Source organism: Setaria viridis, chromosome 5 (genome assembly GCF_005286985.2).
Source record: "Setaria viridis chromosome 5, Setaria_viridis_v4.0, whole genome shotgun sequence".
NCBI lineage: Eukaryota > Viridiplantae > Streptophyta > Magnoliopsida > Poales > Poaceae > Setaria > Setaria viridis.
This window is the reverse complement of record NC_048267.2, coordinates 6081351-6103895: the sequence shown is the minus strand read 5'-3', so window position 1 is coordinate 6103895 and position 22545 is coordinate 6081351. Positions and strand designations below refer to the sequence as shown.

At 43.5% G+C, this 22545-nt stretch overlaps 4 protein-coding genes across 6 annotated transcripts; 2 read left to right on the top strand and 2 right to left on the bottom strand.

Annotated features, from left to right (window-relative positions):
- Nucleotides 1-376: 376 nt before the first annotated feature.
- Nucleotides 377-4268, bottom strand: LOC117856086 (rust resistance kinase Lr10-like). The gene is made up of 3 exons (XM_072294309.1): nucleotides 3238-4268; nucleotides 1811-1834; nucleotides 377-1630 (listed from the first exon to the last, which is right to left on the bottom strand). The coding sequence occupies exons 1-3, from the start codon at nucleotides 4028-4030 to the stop codon at nucleotides 591-593; spliced, it is 1857 nt and encodes a 618-aa protein (XP_072150410.1). The 5' UTR covers nucleotides 4031-4268; the 3' UTR covers nucleotides 377-590.
- Nucleotides 4269-4810: 542 nt separating this feature from the next.
- On the top strand, nucleotides 4811-7528 carry LOC117856085 (rust resistance kinase Lr10). Of its 3 annotated transcripts, none has more exons than XM_034738513.2 (3): nucleotides 4813-5075; nucleotides 5206-5790; nucleotides 5992-7528. In XM_034738513.2, exons 1-3 carry the CDS (start codon nucleotides 4978-4980, stop codon nucleotides 7367-7369), a joined length of 2061 nt encoding a protein of 686 aa, XP_034594404.1. In that variant the 5' UTR covers nucleotides 4813-4977; the 3' UTR covers nucleotides 7370-7528. The 3 variants fall into 3 exon arrangements, with proteins under 3 accessions (XP_034594403.1, XP_034594404.1, XP_034594405.1); XM_034738514.2 differs by having other exon boundaries at nucleotides 4814-5790; nucleotides 5992-6179; nucleotides 6276-7528; XM_034738512.2 differs by having other exon boundaries at nucleotides 4811-5790.
- A 1980-nt stretch (nucleotides 7529-9508) lies between these two features.
- Nucleotides 9509-14428, bottom strand: LOC117857268 (rust resistance kinase Lr10). The gene is made up of 3 exons (XM_034739853.2): nucleotides 13308-14428; nucleotides 10954-10977; nucleotides 9509-10773 (listed from the first exon to the last, which is right to left on the bottom strand). Exons 1-3 carry the CDS (start codon nucleotides 14098-14100, stop codon nucleotides 9734-9736), a joined length of 1857 nt encoding a protein of 618 aa, XP_034595744.1. The 5' UTR covers nucleotides 14101-14428; the 3' UTR covers nucleotides 9509-9733.
- Nucleotides 14429-16697: 2269 nt separating this feature from the next.
- On the top strand, nucleotides 16698-19433 carry LOC117857267 (rust resistance kinase Lr10). The gene is made up of 3 exons (XM_034739852.2): nucleotides 16698-17691; nucleotides 17896-18083; nucleotides 18181-19433. The coding sequence occupies exons 1-3, from the start codon at nucleotides 16961-16963 to the stop codon at nucleotides 19272-19274; spliced, it is 2013 nt and encodes a 670-aa protein (XP_034595743.1). The 5' UTR covers nucleotides 16698-16960; the 3' UTR covers nucleotides 19275-19433.
- Nucleotides 19434-22545: the final 3112 nt, after the last annotated feature.

Sequence of the window (22545 nt, the reverse complement as noted above, 5' to 3'; positions counted from 1 at the left end):
CGGATCCGCCTCCTAGTCGGTACTGACAGAGGTAACACTGTTGCTCTCGCTTTTGCGTTGGTGCGTTGCTAGGTCTCAGGACAACTGTCCTGTTATACCTGTTGCATAAACATAGTGAAGTTTGTGCTACCTGGGGAGTGGGGAGTGCGCACGGCGTGATGATAATGTTGGCATGTCCAAATTCCAGACAAAATTCTGACCTATGGGAAGGACATAGTAAAACATTACCGAGATTTAATTATTTAATTGCGCTGCATCTGATACTCTTCTGACATTTCGGCCACATTCTGAACCATCAATTGGAAAAGTAGAACACCTTACCGAGGTGTGTAGGGACTTGGAGGAGTAATACAAAATATTGAAGGGTGCAGAGAAATCATAGGAATAGCTTTTCTAGGTAATCAAAGCAACTGAACCATTACACTGGAAATCAAATTCGGCGCGATATGTTTCTAATTAAGTTATTACACAGCAAAGAGCCGAAGATGGACAAATTCACACTGCATGTGACGTCACACGTGAAATTAAGTGTGCCTCTAGATCATGCTTGCTAAATCCTCCATGTTATATGGCATAGGACGGCTTTCAGACTAGATATATGGCTTAGGTGGTATCTGTAGATTCTTCAACCTTCCTGTCAGCATGTTTACCACCTTTGTCATTGATGGCCGGTTTTGGGGGTTCCACTGAATGCAACAGAGTGCCACAATGGCCAACTGCTTCACCTTTTCTTTCTCCTCTTCTGTGACTTCCCTATTAAGTACCAGGTCCTGCCCAGCAATTACTCTCTCGTAGATCCACTGTGGGAGGTAAACATCGCCTTGGTTCTCAATACCTGGGTCTGAGTTCCTCCTTCCACTAACCATCTCTAACACCAACATGCCGAAACTGTAAACATCTGACTTGTATGATATCCCACCGAAGTTCCGAGAATATAGCTCCGGTGCAATATAGCCCATTGTTCCTCTTGCTGCTGTCAAGGTAACAATGCTTTGGTCCCGTGCACACAGCTTAGCAAGGCCAAAATCTGAAATTTTGGGATTGAAGTTGTAGTCTAGCAAGATATTGTGAGGTTTGATGTCAAAGTGGAGGATGCGCTGGTTGCATCCTTGATGCAGGTACTCCATTCCTCTAGCAATGCCTGTAGCAATCTCTAGCATTTTGTGAGGTACTAGGAGATCTTGGGAAGTATTTGAATCATGCAAGAATATATATTTCTCCAATGACTCGTTAGTCATGAATTCGTAAATAAGTGCACGCCTTGTTCCTTCAGAGCAAAATCCCAGGAGGCGAACAATGTTTGCATGGTGGATTTGTCCAATGGTTGATACTTCATTGATGAAATCTTCTCCGTCTCCTGTAGAATTCTCTAGCATCTTGACTGCCACTGGCACACCATTTGGTAGCTGTCCTTTGTAAACACTTCCAAAGCCACCTTGGCCTACTTTTTCCTTGAACCGTCTTGCTATCTTCTTAACTTCGGAGAAAGTGTACCTTGTTGGTTTTGACGTGCCATATGTCTTGAGAAACATTTCTACTTTCAAATGTATGGCTTCATCATATCTTTTCTTCAGTGAAAGATAGAGTGCAGTGGCCACCAGAATAACAAAGGTGGCTACCGAAGTTGTAGCTGAATAAAAAGAAAACAAATGACCTAACTGCATTAGGATTAAACAGCTATGTCTTATGATCAAATTTCTTGTTTGGAAAATTTTATGTTATTATTATTGAAACATGGTAGCATAAAAGTTGGGTTGTAGCAGCAAAAGTTTGAATCAAAATGGTAATTTTTTTTCAATGGTAGCATTACCTGCAATGAGGATGGTATGTGAACCTGCACGTATGAAAAGCGGAAATTAGTCTTCCCATGGTTTAAAGAGAAACTAAATCAATTTAAAATGGTGGCAGGACCTGTTTGCGATTCTTAATTTGACGTCAATTTTGGCTTTAGATATTCGGTGGTATAGGGAAGTTGCAACATATCTGTATTATTTACCCTAGTTCGGTATTTGAAATTTTGACCAGAACTTAATTCAATACTTCCTCTGTCACTACACCAAGGTTCTTAACCTTTGGGATATCTATCACAAAATTTTGATTTTTGTTCATGATAGTGTATTAGTAAATGTATACATTCTCTTTTACATAATAATGTGTTTGGTCCGGTGGATTGGTTGAGGTAAGAAAAAGTTAGAAAGGCACTAGTCCTCTAATGGAGGCTCTGGAAAGCTTTTTGCACTAGGCGATTTTTTATTTGCTTGTTTCTGCAATCTCTCTATTCTCCTAGGTGAGTTAGAGGGATTGCTTGTAAGGGAACGGCTTTCTTTCTTTCTTCTCTCTTTAATACAAAGATATGTAGCTCCTGCATGTTTGAGAAAAAAATTTATGCCTACTCCCTAACAACTGAGCTATCAAAACCAATCTGCTAACTACCAAAGCTCCTAGCTAACAAACAGCCAAATCTCCAAACTAACAAATGTAAAGGATAAATTCAGCTTATCTCTAAGCTGCTGAACTGGCTGGGCCCTTGGATGCCGATCCTTCTGCTACCACAGCTGTCTTCTCCACCTTTGAATGATAGTAGCCCTTACCCACAAATTAGTCCAGAAGAAATGACATTATTTTCACCCATATGGGTTTAACTTCTGTACATATAGGTATACTGTGCATGCACTGTTACCCCATCGAATGCCTTGAATGCAAACATTTATAATTAAATCACCGACCAATATCCTGATGATTGCTGGTCCAAATGTACCTTATTCTTTTCTGTTTTTCTGTTAGAATTTGCCAAAAGAATAACCATCACCATTATAGTTCAATATTGACATCTATTGAAATGGCTCTGTGAGGATGTGCATGGATGATTCTACAGCCTTATCATGCTTTCAGAAGGTGGTCATTGGATAACTCTACCGACTCTTAACTGTAAGCTACCACAAAGATCTATAAGACTACAGCAGAACAACAGCTAGCGACCCAGCTACTAGTAGAGTAGCAGAAAACCACCGGACTTATTTGCAGTTGATTTTGTAAAACAATTTAACTGCTGGTAAACCTGGCTGGAAGTTTGAAAACACTGGACACTGTAGGTTAACATAATGCAGAGTTTCCTTACATCAGAAGACAGGATAAACTGAAGTTGATAATTGTTAATAAATATGCATTTTTGGATGCAACTTAACATGGGATTATGGGACACCAAACAGTTTGGGATCTGGGCTAGGAAAACAATACCACGATGCTGGCAGAATGCTTGTCCCCTGATTGAATTGAATCCACAATGTTGTCCTTCCTGTTCACACCTTTGACAAGCGCTGGTGATATTGTTAAGGTGCCAATTGAGTGCCATTTCACCAAATTTGATTGCTCTGTTTGCCTTTTCATTGAAGAGTGACCCCGTGAGGTATGCCCAAGAGTTTGGACCATTTTTATCATAAGTGTAGGGTATTGGGATGCCCTTTGCAATCACCACACAATCCATGGGAAGAGTAGACATATCTGTTTGAGGATCAACCAGGTACCAGAACTGGCTTGCGTTGCTACCGAGGCTCAGGCAAGAGCTTGGACCAACAATACGATCTTGATCTGTTGCTACTCTTGAGCAACCTACTAGTACCGAATCAGGATATGAGTGTGACACAGGCGTGTACACATGAGTTGATTGATTTCTTGAGACAAGCTTCTGAAGTGGGCATTGCAGTGATGAGTCTTCCAATGGGATGACATTCATCACACGGTGCCTGTAATATATTGCAGTAACTTTGCAGGGACCAAGAACTGGGTGATCCAGGATGGTGTCATGTCCAAGGCATGATAACTGCATCCCAGGGGCGCCGCATGGTGGAGGGTGGGTTGGAAGCCGAAACGGGAACCGGATCTCTGGCCCATGATGTTTGCTGCATCGATGTGATGAACAAGTTTTGAGGAAGTTATCACCTTCCAGTGGTGTGGAGGCATAGGATGCATAGTTGAGAAGCAAAAGCAGCAGTGTGGTTAGAAGAACTTTGTGCAAGTCCATGGAATGCATGTGGAGATGAAGGTGAACGCAGAGAAGGTTGCAAGTTCTTCAGACCGAGCACTTGTTTGCTTTAACATCTCTGAGGGTTGGGGATGATGCTGTGCTTGTCATGATAGCTAAGTCCCCGCTCGTAGTGGTTTCACTATTGCTTTGAAAGCTATGTGGTTCTATGGAAACGAGTGCCGTCATTGTTGATACTATTAGTCCTTTTGACTTTGTAGGTGCCCTCTTTTGCTTCAGGCAAGTACTATTCTGACAAACTTGTACAGTTCTAACTACATGGAACTTGTAGTATTTGTAGTTAAACAATCTGTCAGTGATGCTTGCATGGTAACAACTCATACAAGGCTTGCCATCCGATATTTTATGAATTTCACCATAGAGAAATAACTGAGTATAATCATATAGTATACTCACGCAGCAAACACTGTGAGATGGAAGTAGTTCCAGGACAGCTGGAAATACTCCCTATCAATCAGTTAGTTGGTAGGTACCTCCCTTCAAGACCAATTGAGCTTGGTGTGAGTGTTATGATCAAGACAAAAAGAGCAACTTGTCCTACCACTTTATCAGAAGATAGTGAGTAAGCACATGCAATTAGTTTTCAACGGTCCTGTGACGACTAAGATTGGAATTTGATGGTAGGCTTGTCTTTTCTCTTTCCCATCCCATCAAATTTCTAACTCTTCTACCAAGTTGACACCATCACTGTCATGCATAGCCAAGTCATACTTTGGTTTTGTGCTAAAGGTGATTAGTCTAATGATTGCATCTACTCACTAATCATTTATCCGTATGCTGCATTATTTCTTCCTCCTGCTGCCCTGCAATGACCATGTCTGCTGCATCATCCTCCAGCTGCCTTTCAAGCCTTTGCCGTATCCCATCAAATATCTAACTCTTGTACCAAGTCAACACCACCACAATCATGAACAGCCAAGTAGCACTTCGGTTTTATGCCAAAAGCAACTAGTCTTGTGATTGAATCTACTCGCTTATCATTTATCCATCTCTTGCATTTCATCCTCCTGCAGCCCTGCAATGGCGATTTCTGGTGCATTTCATCCTCCTGCTGCTCTGCAAGCCTTAGCTGTATTCTTTGCATTGCTTGCTGTTCTTGTTGCAGACGCAGAGGGACGGCATCATGTACATGACTGTCCTCCATTCTCTTGTGGACATCTTAGGGACGTATCTTCTCCTTTCCGTCGGCGAGGTGATCCACCTGATTGTGGCGTTCAATCCTACGAGCTAGCCTGCACTGATGACGAGGCTACAATTCGCATTGGCAGAGGAACCTACAACGTGGTTAGCATCAACTATACTGCTTCCAACTTCTGGGTTGTCGAGTCCAACTTGGGAGCTCAGAGCAGCTGCCTTCTTCCTCGGTGGAGTCACCATGCTCTCGAATACATGTTCGTCAAGAGGTCACGCCGCAGTGTCGAACTGGCTCCGTCTAGATGGAGGACGACATGGGCGACCTTTGTGAATTGTTCACAGCCAATAGAGAACAATGGTATGTACAAGCCAGTCGCTTGCCTGAGCACCAACTCTTCTTTCATCTACGTGATTACTGGGCTTTTATCTTCTTCCGCCGAAAATTTTGAGCTCTCGTGCGGTTACCTGGCCATGACTCCTTTGGGTGCTGCGTTCACGGTAGTTCCCAACAATGCAAGCTATGCAGATATCGTGAAACTCATTAGCAAAGGATTTGCCGTTCGATTTTCTTACATGGATGGGGACTTTAGACAGTGCCTTGCGGAAGCAACTAGGTGAGCACCTTGTTGTTTGTGTTTTTAAGCTTGTGGTTCCAGTTTCACCATATACTACCTGGCTATCTCAATTCTATTTTTTCATAACGCAAAATCATCTACAGCTCCAACATGGTGGTCTCGTTTTGAATTAACTATTCAACGCCCAAAGTGCTGGTTCCCTTTCTAATCTTGTTTATGTGCCATGGCATTTTCATGCAGCGAATTCCATGAACCAACAGATAATACAGGCATCAAGGATCGTATTGTTGGCATTCTTTTTGTTGACAGCAGTTTCTGGAGATGCATAATCGAACAATTTAGGTTTCCTCACAGTGCTGCTGCATTGGTGCTCATTGGCCCAGCAATAGCGTTTCCTACTGCGATGTGGTTCCTGAAGTTTATTATTGGTACCTCAGAACTCTACACACACCATTGTATTGTAGTAATATTCAATAGATCCTTTCTAAAGCACTATCCCATGTATATAAACCTTTTTTATGCAGTGATTTGCAGGTTCGTTTTGGCGCCACTTGCAATGTTTACCTTCCTTGCCCACATGTATTGGAAAACAAGAATAACAATGGATGCAGTCGAGAAGTTTCTGCGGATGCAACAAATCCTCAATGGTCCATTGAGATATGCCTACACAGATATCGTAGCAATCACAAGTCATTTCAGAGAGAAGCTCGGCCAAGGAGGATACGGCTCCGTGTACAAGGGTGTCCTACTCCCAGGAAATGTACACATTGCCGTCAAGATGCTCGAAAACTCCAACTGCAACGGAGAAGAGTTTATCAGTGAGGTAGCCACCATTGGCAGGATCCACCATGTCAATGTGGTGCGTCTCGTGGGGTTCTGCTCAGAGGAAATGAGGAGGGCACTCCTCTACGAGTACATGCCCAATGGTTCTCTTGACAAGTACATCTTTTCATCGGAGAAGAGGTTTTCTTGGGACAAGCTCGATGAGATTGCTTTGGGCATTGCCAGGGGGATTAACTACTTACATCAGGGGTGTGACATGCGGATTTTACATTTTGATATCAAGCCGCACAACATCCTTCTTGATAACAACTTTGTTCCCAAAGTTGCTGATTTTGGGCTAGCCAAAATATTCCCAAGGGACAATAGTTTTGTGCCAATGAGCGCTATGAGGGGAACGATCGGATATATAGCTCCAGAAATGGTGTCCCGCAGCTTTGGCATCATATCCAGCAAGTCAGATGTGTACAGCTTCGGGATGCTGCTGTTGGAGATGGCTGGAGGGCACAGGAACACCAACCCACATGCAGCAACGTCAAGTCAGGCATACTACCCATCATGGGTGTATAGCCGTCTGAGCCAACATGAAGTGGGCGAAATCACCGATGTTGTTAGTATGCATGAGTTGGAGAAGAAGTTATGCATTGTTGGGCTCTGGTGCATCCAGATGAGGTCTCATGATCGGCCAACAATGAGTGATGTCATAGAGATGCTTGAAGCTGGCGTCGATGGCCTTCAAATGCCCCCGAGGCCGTTCTTCTGTGATTATGAGGACGGTTCTGTGGTGGATTCTTATTTTTTGTCGGAACTGAATGCAATTGAGGATGATGAAGAGTGAGATAGATGCTTAAAATGTTTGAGGTGAATTACTAAGGTTCCAGCTTTTTGTGAGCTCATGTAATGATTGTATTCAGTATTTGTAACAAATGTTTATGCGAGAACATTCTGTTTTCCTTTAGGAAGATTGTGGATTGCAATGAACTGCAAATTTTGGCTATTGTTTTATGCTAAAACCAATGGTACAATTTTTCAGGAAACATCTAAATGTATATGATTAATTACTAAGGTCATAGTTTGGGATAAGCTCTGGTGATGGTTTGTATTCAGTGTGCGAGTATGTACAGTATTCCCTAGAAATGGTTTATGTGAGAGCATAGTAGCATACTATTTTTTCCTTTAGTATGACATGGAACGCAAGTGCTGTATTAACTCATGCAAAGAATTGTAGCTAGATGTTGCTTTATGCTAAATTGCTAATAATACACACAACGCCGTGGCTCTGAATTTAAGGTTAGGCAGGCTACACTGAAACGAGTGGGTGCTGAACTGCTGATAACTGCTAATGTTCTGCCATTGTTCAGAAGAATCATGGAGACATGAACACTCGAGGCAATCATCAGTGAGATGAATTTGGTACTCATTAACAGGAGCTGAAGGATTTATGCTCCTCAATAACAGTAGCTCAAGGATTGCCAAAAGAAGTTCGTTTCTGGAAGCGATTGCTAAAATAATTTGCATGTTGTATTAGTATCACATCCTGGTCAGACGACGCATGCAGCAACGTCCTGATTTCTTAACTTGCTCATTTGGTGCAGGACATGGCGTTGGCGTGTGATCTGAACTGAACGGCATACACCTGAAATGAACGAAGAAAGTTCTTAAACCAGACTAATTGTTGTGTTAAGGCTTAGGTTCAGAATCCGGAATAATTCATTGGGGTCCATTTGTACTAAAAAAACTAATCACAGTGTATTTATGGTGACAGTCTTCCAGACACTGATTTAATCTATCCTTGTACTGCGTTTAAACGGTTCGTTCCTTGCCCCTGCTCGTTTGTTCACTGGTGCATTCATCCATGTCTGTATGTAACTAGACAGGCTCTCGCTTTAATTTGTTATGTTAGTAATGCTAGTTCCATTGTTTGATATAATTTTTTTGGAAGACCGGCAGTGATTGATATGATGGCAGCTAAGAGATTGCATGTCATAGGATTGTAAACGAATTAGTGTTTGGACAGATTCTAGAGCTCTCGAGCGTGTTATAGGAAGCTGTTCCTGATTTCAGAGAAGTTATGTGCTTCAAACCTGAAGAAAACCTTCATCACAGTTGCAATCTGAGGTGGAGTGAATTGAGAAACTGAAGTAGGAAGTGCAGCATAAATGTGGAAGATGGAACTTTAAAAAATGGTCGAGATGTTTCAGGTCTTCACATTCGAACTCTGAACAGCTGAACTCAGAATGCATTTCTGCATGGGCCGAACCGGGCCAATGGGCCATGGGGATGGCATCACCTCGTCTCATCGCCGGAGCACACAACCCGAGCGCTCGCAATCGCAACCCAACCACCCAGCACCGCGCTGCGGTGCGCGAGTGCTGAACTGCGCCCGTGCTGAAGCTTGGCGGCCGATTACTCGTCGTCCCTAGTGTGCGCACCACCGCATGTTCGGATCCAAATGATGGAACGGGGCCACCCGTGACCCGTCCCCGCCGCCACCCTCCGCTCCGGTGAGGTACACCTGCGGCAAGTGATGTTGCTCTCCAGATCCGCCTCCTACTCGGTACCGACAGAGGTAACCCTCTCGTCTTTTGCTCTTGCAGTTCTAGATCTCATGACAACTGTGCTTATATACCTGGGGCATAAGCATAGTGGAATTTGTGGCATCGGCGGAGTGGGGAATGAGCACAACTTCCTTGCCCTGCGTGATGATAATGTCGTGATATTTCGACCAAATTCTTGCCCATGGTAAAGAGTAAAGACAAGTAGAACAACCTTATTAAGCTTTATTAAATGTTCCATTGCTCTGCATGATGATACCCTAGTGACACTTCGACCAAATCCTGATCCGTGAATTGGAAAAGTAGAAAACCTTACCCAGGTATGCAGAGACTTGTAGTAGTAGAGTAGTACACAAGATCTAAGAGTGGAGGTAAATCATAAGAACAGCCAGCTTTTCTAGGTAATCACGACAACTGAACCATGAAAAGGTAAATCACATCCGTGCGATACTTTTCTAATTTATTACATGATAAATACAGGAAAAGTCTTACTTAATACCTCTAATAATGAGGAATGATCCATACACTGTATGCTACTGCTAAGCATTACCATGCTCACACGATGAAAGCAAGCATAACACTCGATCATCCTTGCTAAATTATGGCAGTATATCCTCCATGTTTTATGGCATAGGATGCCTTGCATACTAGACATACGGCTTAGGTGGTATCTGTAGATTCTGCAACCTTCCTGTCAGCATGTTAACAACTTTTGTCATTGATGGCCGGTTTTTGGGGTTCCACTGAATGCACCAGAGTGCCACAATGGCCAGCTGCTTCACCTTTTTTTTCTCCTCTTCTGTGACTTCCCTATTAAGTACCAGGTCCTGCCCAGCTATTACTCTCTCGTAGATCCACTGTGGGAGGTAAACCTCGGTTTGGTTCTCAATACCTGGGTCGGAGTTCCTCCTTCCACTAACCATCTCTAACACCAGCATGCCGAAACTGTAAACATCTGACTTGTATGATATCCCACCGAAGTTCCGAGAATATAGCTCCGGTGCAATATAGCCCATTGTTCCTCTTGCTGCTGTCAAGGTAACAATGCTTTGGTCCCGTGCACACAGCTTAGCAAGGCCAAAATCTGAAATTTTGGGATTGAAGTTGTAGTCTAGCAAGATATTGTGAGGTTTGATGTCAAAGTGGAGGATGCGCTGGTTGCATCCTTGATGTAGGTACTCCATTCCTCTAGCAATGCCTGTAGCAATCTCTAGCATTTTGTGAGGTACTAGGAGATCTTGGGAAGTATTTGAAGCATGCAAGAATATATATTTCTCCAATGACTCGTTAGTCATGAATTCGTAAATAAGCGCACGCCTTGTTCCTTCAGAGCAAAATCCCAGGAGGCGAACAATGTTTGCATGGTGGATTTGTCCAATGGTTGATACTTCATTGATGAAATCTTCTCCGTCTCCTGTAGAGTTCTCTAGCATCTTGACCGCTACTGGTACATCATTTGGTAGGTGTCCTTTGTAAACACTTCCAAAGCCACCCTGGCCTACTTTTTCCTTGAACCGTCTTGCCATCTTCTTAACTTCGGAGAAAGTGTACCTTGTGGGTTTCGATGTGCCATATGTCTTGAGAAACATTTCAACTTTCAAATGTATTGCTTCATTATATCTTTTCTTCAGTGAACGATAGAGTGCAGTGGCCACTAGAACAATGAAGGTGGCTACTGATGTTGTAGCTGAATTAAAAGAAAACAAATGAGCTATCTGCAAAACGAGAAGGAATAGATGTGTCCCGCGACCAAATTACTTGTTTCGAAAATAATATAGTGGTTATTATGGGAACATGGTAACATAAAATTTGGGTTGTAGCAACAAAAGATTTAATCATAATGGTAAAATTTTCAATGGCGGCGTACCTGCAATGAGTTTGACATGCGAACCTGCAGGTATGAAGATCGAAAGTTAGTCTTCCCATGGTTTGCTTTTACAGGAAAAATTAAAACTTTTAAAATGCTGCATGCAACAACAGTGCACTCTTGCAGCTCTCACTGGACGAGGTTCTTAACATTTTGCAGTGTCTATTGCAAGATTTTGATAAAATTCCTTTTTATAATAATAGTATATTAGTAAAAGATGTATATTCTAGAAGTGTTTTACATAATAATAACATTATTTTTTTTTTACCAATTTTGATTTTTTTCACTTGCACATGTAGGTATACTGTATAAGTACTATTACTCCATCAGACACAAACTTTTGTAATCAAATCACCAACCAATTTACTGATGATTGCACTGCAATTATACAATTGTGTCTTATTTCTCTATACATGTTTCACCAACATCAGCGTTATAATAAAACATTAACATCTGTTGCCTTGGATGACTATACAGCCTTGTTGTGCTTCCAGAAAGTAGCCATTGGGAGACTGTTGGAGGTATGCCCTAGAGGCAATCATAGAGATGATGATATTCCATTTGTATCCATGATTTGTATATTGTGTTCATTGAATATCCATTAAAGGCTGCTTGAATTGATTTGCAATTATGTGAATTGTATGTGAAACTCTTTACTTGTATGGTTATTCTAAAGTTGTCCCTAGTCGGAGTTCATGTGAGGACACACATGAATATTAGACTAGCACATGTATTAGTTGATGACTATGTTTCACAAGTCATGGACATGGAGATGTTGAACTAATAATGTGGACACATGTGGAGACATGTGTTAGGACTGACCCAACATGAGAAGTAGTCTCTCTTTAAAACAACATATACGCTTTGTCCTTAGACCTGAGACTGTCGCATGTATTCTAGATGTGGATCGACCTACTTAGGGGCTATCAAACGCTACGCCGTAACAGGGTAGTTATAAAGGTAGCTTTCGGGTTTGTCAAGAAGCATACTATGAGACATGGTCAGTCAAGATGGGATTTGCCCCTCTCTGATTGAGAGTGATATCTCTGGGCCCCTCGAGTGATCGGATCCGAAAATGCATGGCCATGCTACGTACGGTTAAGAGTTAACCTACAAAGGGACTCCGAATCACAGGATCGAGAAAGAGCGGTCGGCTTGAAGCTAGACCAAATATCGTGAGGCAAAGGGAATAGCATGTATACTATGTTGTGATGGTTCGTCTGATATGATCTTCGTGTGCGTATAGGAGTTGGCACATCTTGCTAGAGGCCGCTACCGACTATTGGGCCGAGTAGGAGTACTCGGGCCATGTCTATACGTATCCGAACCCATAGGGTCACACACTTAAGGGGCTGGAAGCCCAATTCGGATCTGATCCGAGTTGGATTAGGTTTAGGAGTACTAATGGGCCTCGGATCCAGAGGCCCATCAGGAACCTCTATAAATAGAGGGGTGGGGGCGCCCTAGGGTTTACACCTTTTTGGCGAAACACTTCTGCCGCGCCTCCCACGCCCTCGCCTGTTGCAACTCGCGGATCTAGCAATCCGGCTTGCGACGCTTCCTCCCTGCACGTGTGGATACCTTGGAGGTGTTGCGCCTGCAGCACTTGGACGAGCCATCGACGAGCCGCCGACGAGCCACGACGAGCCGACAACGAGCCGACGACGAGCCGCGGCACCGGAGGCGATCTTGCTGTGCACGTGGACGAGCTGCTGAGGAGCTGCTGGACGTGATCGACTACGTACGACTACGTTGATCGACTACGTACGACTACGTGATCGTCTTCACTGCACCGACGCATATCTACATCTTCCGCACCAGTAGTGCGTCGAGTGGTAATCCCGTGATCCTTATACGGCAGTTCTTCCTGGTTATACGCGGTAGAAAATTTTGATTTGCGCTAGCGTAGCCTACCTCGTATCCCAACAGGTGTCTCTACGGACTCTACATTGACTGTAAGCTACCACAAAGATCTACAACAGAACACAAGGCAGTGACCCAGAAGAAAAATATTGGACTTACTTGCAGTTGAATTTCGGTAAACAATTTACCTGTATTCAAAAATCTGTATACTGTATGTTAACATAAGGCAGAGTTTCCTTACAACATAAGATAGAAAAGCAGAGCATTCCAGCAACATGATCTTACTGTGCAAGTGCAAGTGTGCAGAAACGTAAGGCTTGCAGTACAATTTTGTAAAACTCTTCAGCCATTGGTGGAACTCTTATGGGAAGTGTTGGCATCAGATAACTTGGAGGATTTTAAGGCTAATAAATGTCAAATGAACATGCAGTTTGCTACAACTTAAAAAGGGAACACCACGACAGTATGGGATCTGGGTTGGGGAAGAATACCGTGCTGCTGGCAGAATGCTTTTCCGCGGTTTGGACTGAATCCACAATGTCGCCCTTCCTGTTCACACCTTTGACAAATGCTGGTAATGCCGTTGAGGCTCCAATTGAATGCTGTTTCACCCAAGTTGATTGCTTCTTTTGCTCTATCTTTGAAGAGTATCTTGCCGAAGAATGTCGCAAACTCTGGACCATTTTTATCGTAAGTGTAGGGTATTGGGATGGACTTTGCAACCACTTCACACCCCATGGGAAGAGTAGACATATCTGTCCAAGGTCGCACAAGATACCAGAACTGGCTTGTGTTGTTACTGAGGCTTAGGCAAGAGCTTGGACCAACAATATCGTCTTGATTTGTTGCTACAGAATCGACTGAGCAACCTACTAGTACACAATCAAGGAAACGATCCAACTGAACAGGTTTGTACATATCAGTCCATTTATTTGTTGAAATGAACTTGTGAAGTGGGCACTGCGATGATGAGTCCACCAGTGGGATGACATTCATGACAAGATGCCTGTAATATATTGCGGTCACTTTGCAGGGGCCAAGAACTTGGTGATCAAGGATTGTGTCATGCCCAGAGCATGACAGCTGCATCCCAGGTGCGCCGCAAGATGGAGGGTCGGTTGAAAGCCTAAATGGGAACCGGATCTCTGGCCCATGGTGTTTGCTGCATCGATGTGATGAACAAGTTTTGAGGAAGTATTCTTCTTCCCATGATTTGGCAGCATAGGATGCATAGTTTAGAAGCGAAAGCAGCAGCGCTGCGAGAAGAAATTTATGCAAATCCATGGAATGTACGTGGAGATGGTGGTGGACGAAGAGAAGGTTTGCAAGTGGTTCAGAAAGAGCACCTGTTTGCTTTAACCTCTTGGGAGGACTGATGCCGTGCTTGTCATGTTAGCTGCGTGCTGCAATTCCTGCTGCCAATGGAACAACTGCCGTGTTCTATTGTTTGGATAGTAACGTGGTTTCAGGAAGCGAGTGGTATATTTTTTTTTGGCCACATGACACCAAACTATTCTTATCAGTTATTTGGCAGATGCCTTCTTGACTGACTTGTACAAGTCTAGCTACATGGTACTTCTATTTTAAGTTGGGAAAGCACTATATGAGAGCTTTGAATTCTGATAAGGCTTGTGATAGATGAGTGACTGGTGATGAGTATTTACAGCTATTGTGGGGAGCTTCTGCCGTGTTTCAGCGGTTGCAGTGTGTGTGTGTATGGTTATAATCCATCCCTCATTGGCCGTAAGCAGTACGGCATCATTGCTTGATAGTTATACCGAGGAAAGTGATGTGGTTCTTTTATATTGCTATGTTCCATTGCTGAGTGAGCGGTAAGAGTAATTACCGGTGGGAACTTCTACCTTGCTCAATCTCAAATGATTGCAGTGTGTATATATTGTTAATTTGTTATAATACACCCTTCGTTGGCAGTAAACAACTCGTAGAAGCTATATACTTGGAATATCTTTTGAGGAAAGTCGTATGTTTGTTACTAAAATGGGAGAAAATTGCATTTGATGTACAAATATTTTAGAAAAAAAATGCTCAAATACGTATCAAATATTGATTTTGGATTAATTCAGGCATGCAATAGTGATGTGATTTAGACTTTGTTTGGATCCAGGGGTCAAACTTACTTTAGTCAGCTAAAAAATAACTCTTGATGTCTAAACAGGAGGCAAAAATGGACTAAAAATTATGTAACCCCCAACTAAATTTTAGTTCATTAGTATTTCAAATCCAACTAAATATTAGACAGAAATGACATAAGACCAAAAGTACACTCCCACCAAAAACCTATCCATCCTTCTCCCGCACCAAGGGGTAGAATGGATTTTATCAATAAATATGCTAAAAAAATCCAGTTCAAAACATAATAGGCTAATTTTAGGTAGCTAGTCAGGACTAAATTTTAGTTTTAATCCATCCAAAGAGGCCGTTATAAGGCTCGCTTCGTTCGTAGCTCGGCTCGACGTGACTCGGTGGATTTTTTAACGAGCTGGACGGAGGGTGGCCAACCGTCTAGCATTTAGCGTCTAAGGAAAACACCGGTCTATAAAGAATCGGTGCTCGTAGCCTAAAAAGGAGGGGTGAATTAGGCAACTTAAAACCTTAACCTATAGCTTCCACTACTTTCACATCAAACTTAAACTAGATCATGCTATCAATATGTGCAACTATGATTGATCTAGTGTGAAACTTTCATCCAAAACAAGTTTTGCAACCTAGAGCCAATCCTAGCAAAATACTACACTAAGAATGTAAAGGCACACAAGTTGCAAGAATGTAATGCGGAAATGTAAAAGAAGGGGATGAGGGGAAGCAAACTCTTGACACGATGATTTATCCCATGGTATCGATAGGCACTAAGCCACCACCAGTCCACGTTATTGAAACACTCGCATAAGAGTATTGCTTCCCGGTTACCAAGTCTCTTCCGAGACACCCCTTGACTTCACAAAGGCTTGGCCAATAAGGCTCACGCCTAGTTCCTCGGTCACCTTGATGTCTTCTCCACTAAGGAGCTTCTCCACGAAGGAAGGGGGTCTCCACGTCCCCCGCACACGGTCGTCGACGCCACTCCACACCAAGCCGGAGGGTCGAAGACTTGCTGGCGAGCCACCAAAGCCCCAAGACGCCAGTACACCAAGTACAACTATGGTTTACTCTTAGAACCGTTCACAAAGTAGGCACACCTTACACTTACTTTTCTCTAGGCCTATCCTAGCACTATTCACTCTCCTAAGCTTGTGCTAAGGTTTTGGCAAATCACTTATGCACCTTTAGTGGCTTGGATATGTTCTTGGTGGGTCTTGATCTTCAATGGACTCCTGCACACTCCAGCAACTTCAAATGGGCCAGTGGAGAGGGTACAAATACCCCAAGGCATCAAAGAGCCGTTGCTCTAATGGCTAGATAAAGTATACCATCGGATGTTCCGATTGTTTCTTTTGGCATGCATCGGAACATCCGGTGCAACTAGTCGTTGGCCTCCCTGCGCCCAAGTTCTTCACTGACACATCCAAAATTCATCCGATGCTTCATCCGACGCTTCATCCGATGCACCGTCAAAACATACGGTGCTGAAGGAGTTTCGCCCGAAACCTCTCTGGAACTTCGTAAAGTAAATATGCTTCGTCCGACGCCTCCAACTCCTGACCGTCGGATCATCTGGTGCTATAGGTCTTTTTCTGCCTTCTCTTAGAATTGCTCCGACGCTATAAAAAACCATCTGTCGGATCATCCAGTGCTTGCTGCAACTCAAATTGATTTTTAAGTTGTAACAATTGCTCCGATGGTCCATCGGAATATCCGATGGTACTGAATTTTCTAAGTTAAATACGCACACCAAAGATACCGTCTAATGATTGCATCTGCTCACTAATCATTTATCCGTATGCTGCATTATTTCTTCCTCCTGCTGCCCTGCAATGACCATGTCTGCTGCATCATCCTCCAGCTGCCTTTCAAGCCTTCGCCGTATCCCATCAAATATCTAACTCTTGTACCAAGTCAACACCATCACAATCATGAACAGCCAAGTAGCACTTCGGTTTTATGCCAAAAGCAACTAGTCTTGTGATTGAATCTACTCGCTTATCATTTATCCATCTCTCGCATTTCATCCTCCTGCAGCCCTGCAATGGCGATTTCTGGCGCATTTCATCCTGCTGCTCTGCAAGCCTTAGCTGTATTTTTTGCATTGCTTGCTGTTCTTGTTGCAGACGCAGAGGGACGGCATCATGTACATGACTGTCCTCCATTCTCTTGTGGACATCTTAGGGACGTATCTTCTCCTTTCCGTCGGCAAGGTGATCCACCTGATTGTGGCGTTCAATCCTACGAGCTAGTCTGCACTGATGACGAGGCTACAATTCGCATTGGCAGAGGAACCTACAACGTGGTTAGCATCAACTATACTGGTTCCAACTTCTGGGTTGTCGAGTCCAACTTGGGAGCTCAGAGCAGCTGCCTTCTTCCTCGGTGGAGTCGCCATGCTCTCGAATACAGGTCACGCCGCAGTGTCGAACTGGCTCCGTCTATATGGACGACATGGGCGACCTTTGTGAATTGTTCCCAGCCAATAGAGAACAATGGTATGTACAAGCCAGTCGCTTGCCTGAGCACCAACTCTTCTTTCATCTACGTGATGATTGGGTCTTCCTCTTCTTCCGCCGAAAATTTTGAGCTCTCGTGCGGTTACCTGGCCATGACTCCTTTGGGGGGTGCTGGTCCTTTGGGGGGTGCTGCGTTGACGGTAGTTCCCAACAATGCAAGCTATGCAGATATCGTGAAACTCATTAGCAAAGGATTTGCCGTTCGATTTCCTTACATGGATGGGGACTTTAGACAGTGCCTTGCGGAAGAAACTAGGTGAGCACCTTGTTGGTTGTTTTTTTAAGAAGCTTGTGGTTCCAGTTTCACCATATACTACCTGGCTATCTCAATTCTATTTTTTCTTAACGCAAAATCACCTACAGCTCCAACTTGGTGGTCTCGTTTTGAATTAAATATTCAACGCCCAAAGTGCTGGTTCCCTTTCTAATCTTGTTTATGTGCCATGGCATTTTCTTGCAGCGAATTCCGTGAACCATCAGATAATACAGGCATCAAGAATCGTATTGTTGGCATTCTTGTTGTTGACGCCAGATTCTGGTATTGCATAATCGAACAATTTTGGTTTCCTCACAGTGCTGCTGCAGTGGTGCTCATTGACCCAGAAATAGCGTTTCCTTTTGCGATGTGGTGCCTGAAGTTTATTATTGGTACCTCAGAACTCTACATACACCATTGTATTGTAGTAATATTCAATAGATCCTTTCTAAAGCACTATCCAATGTATATAAACCTATTTTTATGCAGTGATTTGCAGGTTTGTTTTGGCGCCGCTTGCAATGTTTACCTTCCTTGCCCACATATATTGGAAAACAAGAATAACAATGGATGTAGTCGAGAAGTTTCTGCGGATGCAACAAATCCTCAATGGTCCATTGAGATATGCCTACACAGATATCGTTGCAATCACAAGTCATTTCAGAGAGAAGCTCGGCCAAGGAGGATACGGCTCCGTGTACAAGGGTGTCCTACTCCCAGGAAATGTACACATTGCCGTCAAGATGCTCGGAAACTCCAACTGCAACGGAGAAGAGTTTATCAGTGAGGTAGCCACCATTGGCAGGATCCACCATGTCAATGTGGTGCGTCTCGTGGGGTTCTGCTCAGAGGAAATGAGGAGGGCACTCCTCTACGAGTACATGCCCAATGGTTCTCTTGACAAGTACATCTTTTCATCGGAGAAGAGGTTTTCTTGGGACAAGCTCGATGAGATTGCTTTAGGCATTGCCAGGGGGATTAACTACTTACATCAGGGGTGTGACATGCAGATTTTACATTTTGATATCAAGCCGCACAACATCCTTCTTGATAACAACTTTGTTCCCAAAGTTGCTGATTTTGGGCTAGCCAAAATATTCCCAAGGGACAATAGTTTTGTGCCAACGAGCGCTATGAGGGGAACGATCGGATATATAGCTCCAGAAATGGTGTCCCGCAGCTTTGGCATCATATCCAGCAAGTCGGATGTGTACAGCTTCGGGATGCTGCTGTTGGAGATGGCTGGAGGGCACAGGAACACCAACCCACATGCAGCAACGTCAAGTCAGGCATACTACCCATCATGGGTGTATAGCCGTCTGAGACAACATGAAGTGGGTGAAATCACTGATGTTGTTAGTATGCATGAGTTGGAGAAGAAGTTATGCATTGTTGGGCTCTGGTGCATCCAGATGAGGTCTCATGATCGGCCAACAATGAGTGATGTCATAGAGATGCTTGAAGCTGGCGTCGATGGCCTTCAAATGCCCCCAAGGCCGTTCTTCTGTGATTATGAGGATGGTTCTATGGTGGATTCTTATTTTCCGTCGGAACTGAATGCAATTGAGGATGATGAAGAGTGAGATAGATGCTTAAAATGTCTGAGGTGAATTACTAAGGTTCTAGCTTTTTGTGAGCTCATGTAATGATTGTATTCAGTATTTGTTACAAACGTTTATGCGAGAACATTCTGTTTTCCTTTAGGAAGATTGTGGATTGCAATGAACTACAAATTTTAGCAATTTTTCAGGCAACATCTAAATGTATATGATTAATTACTAAGGTCATAGTTTGGCATAAGCCCTGGTGATGGTTTGTATTCAGTGTGCGAGTATGTACTGTATTCCCTAGAAATGGTTTATACGAGAGCATAGTAGCATACTATTTTTTAGCTGGCATCATTAGCAATAGGCATATGCTCAGAACAACCACATCACCAGAATATCATGGCCTCAGGTTACTCGTAGTTGAGTTAGAAATCCAATTAGTCTAAGATGGACAGTACTGGCAGCTAGAGTCAATTACCACCTATAAGGTACAGTTAGTAAAAGAGAGGAGGTTAGATGCACAAAATATGGTTCAACAGATTAACTGGTCGGGAGATCAGGAGGCTCACAGCATAAAAAAAGCCACCATCTGATTATCAGGATAGCTACACTAAAGAATGGTCGCTGCACAAAAGAAGCCTACTGCCTGATCAACAGGGTTAGTGGCTCACTGCGCGTAGTAGTGCTTGGCCAAGAAGGTCCTCAGCCACAGCACACGGTGATAACCATTCATCTTCACAAATGCAGTACCATAAGCCTTGTTACGAAGCAGGTGCTCGTAGGCAGCCATCAGTGCTTCATCAGTGAATCCAGGCATGAACATGAGAGCATCATAGAGATCAGGGTGGACATCATCAACCTTGGTATGTAGAATGGCATTTGCAATATTGTTGATGCATCTGTCATCCCAGTCATGACCAAAATATCCCTCTCACTAAGCATGGACCTCTTCCTCTTGCGGGAGTATATTATGGCAGGATCAGTCACCTGGGCAAACCAACCCTCCTCCGAGAAGAATTGTGCTGTGCCCCCCCGATATCCCTATAGAGCGAAAGAGCTGCCTGGTGATCCCTAGGTTGCAGCACGTCCGGTCGTTAACTCCTCGCTAGCTGCCGCCGTTTCTAGGACCGACCGACGCCTCACCTGCATGCACAGGTACCTACGTAGTGTAGTGTCGGTCGCACATTCATAATAGCGTTCGGACTCATGTGCCTTCCTGAACCAGGGGAGTTCCCTTGCTCCTGCTGCGTACGATTAGCCAGCTTGTATCAGACCCTGCAGTAGGAGTATCCTGACTCTTGGGTGCCTCTCCAAGCACCTTTGTCACATCATCACTTCATGGCTTCTGACTCAGAATCAGCAAAGTCAGAAGGAGAGCCCAAAGGTTCACTAGAGCCCATGGCAAACTTCCCTGTAGCCAGTCCATTCCCAAATATGATCTGCATCTGCTGGTAGTTCTCTATTGGCTTGTTCAACAGATCAGCATCCTTTGGGTATGCCTGAAATCCAATAAAGGAAAGGTTAACATATGTTATCATAGTGAATTTATGGAACCAATATAAGTGATCATGAAAGGATACACACCTTGATATGTCCGTTGTAGTGCTCATTCTCCAAAGTGATCATGAAGTTGTCCTCATCCCACAAAGCACCACTAAATTCTCTAAGCTTTACCACCTTGATCCACCTCTGCCTCCACTTGCGCAAATGGTTGTACACCTGGGTGCCAGTCACCTCATTGCTTGAGAACTCATGCACAACCTTGACAACTTGGTTCAAGTGCACTTCCTTAAACCCTTTGTCAGTTCTCACACCAGTGGAGATCAGCTGGTAGAAGTGGCGAAACACAAATGCAGACATGACATTGGTCCATCTCATTGCAGGCCTCGGCTGCTGCCCAGCAACACCACTAACCTGGCCACCATCTTGACCACCAGCAGCCTGGCCAATAGCAGCAGCAGCCTAGCCACCAGCACCATCGGCAGCCTGGACAGCAGCAGGCTGGATAGCAGCTTGGGTAGCAGCCTCAAGCTCCTCAACCAAGTCAAAGTGACCATTCTCTTGTGCCATCTCCTAATGCATATGGTTCCACCCAACTTAGATGTGAGGAGGAAATGAAGGAAGGAAGTAAATATGGAACAACAAATCATCATTGCATATTGCCCATTGCCTCAGCAAAGAGTAAACAGAACAATAAAACATCATTGCATAATGCCCATTGCCTCAGCTAAGTAAACACAACAAGTCATCATTGCATAATGCCCGATACCTCAGCTAAGTAAACACAACAAATCATCATGGCATAATGTCCAATGCCTCAGGTAAGAATGAATAAATCATCATTGCACACATGTCCAATGCCTCAAGTTCAAATGAAACAGAATGAATAAATCATCATTGCACACTTGACCAATGTCTCAATTCAAATCAAACAGAATAAATAAATCATCATTGCACAGTTATCCAATGCCTCAGTTCAAAGTAAATGGATTAAACAAACAACATACAAACTTGTCCAATGCATAAGCTTAGGAGCATACATTATCCAGAATACAAAGTGTAATAATCTACTACATGCATCTAGATATGAGCATTACCCCTATTTGCCCACTTTTGATCAGCCCATTCATCTCTAACAGTATTCCATGCTACATTGTCATCCATAGGAACCCCATGCCCATGACCAGTATTAGGCTCCCAAGTGGACTCAAGAGGAATAACCTCATCAGTACCACACCCAAGTGTCCAATTGTGTAAAATGCAACATGCAAGGACCAACTTGACTTGTGTCAAGAATGGATGAAAATGTTTGTTGTCAATAATGCGGATCAATTTTTTAAAGCCCCAAAAGCCCTCTCAACTGTTACACGTAGACTTGAATGCCTCAAATTGAACAACTATCTTGAATTGATTGGATAGTTTCTACCACCAAACTCATTAAGATGATATCTAGTGCCTCAGTAAGGAGAAAGGAATCCAGGACGACAAGCATATCCAGCATCTACTAGATACAATTTCCCTAGAAAAAGTATAAACATGTATTAGTCTTACTATATTTTAGTTTGTGATTTAATTTATGTAACTAATTTAGTTCATTACCTTGTGGAACCCTTAACCCATCCTCCCTCTCTAGTGCATCAGCTAGAATAGTGGCATCATGTGCAGATCCCTCCCAGCCAGCCAAGACATATGTTAATTTCAAATCAAAGTCCACTGTAGCTAGCACATTTTGAGTAGTGTAGTGTTTCCTGCCACTAAGGTGGTGTTTGGTTAGCTCAAATGTAATGTAATCTGATTACTGAAGGTA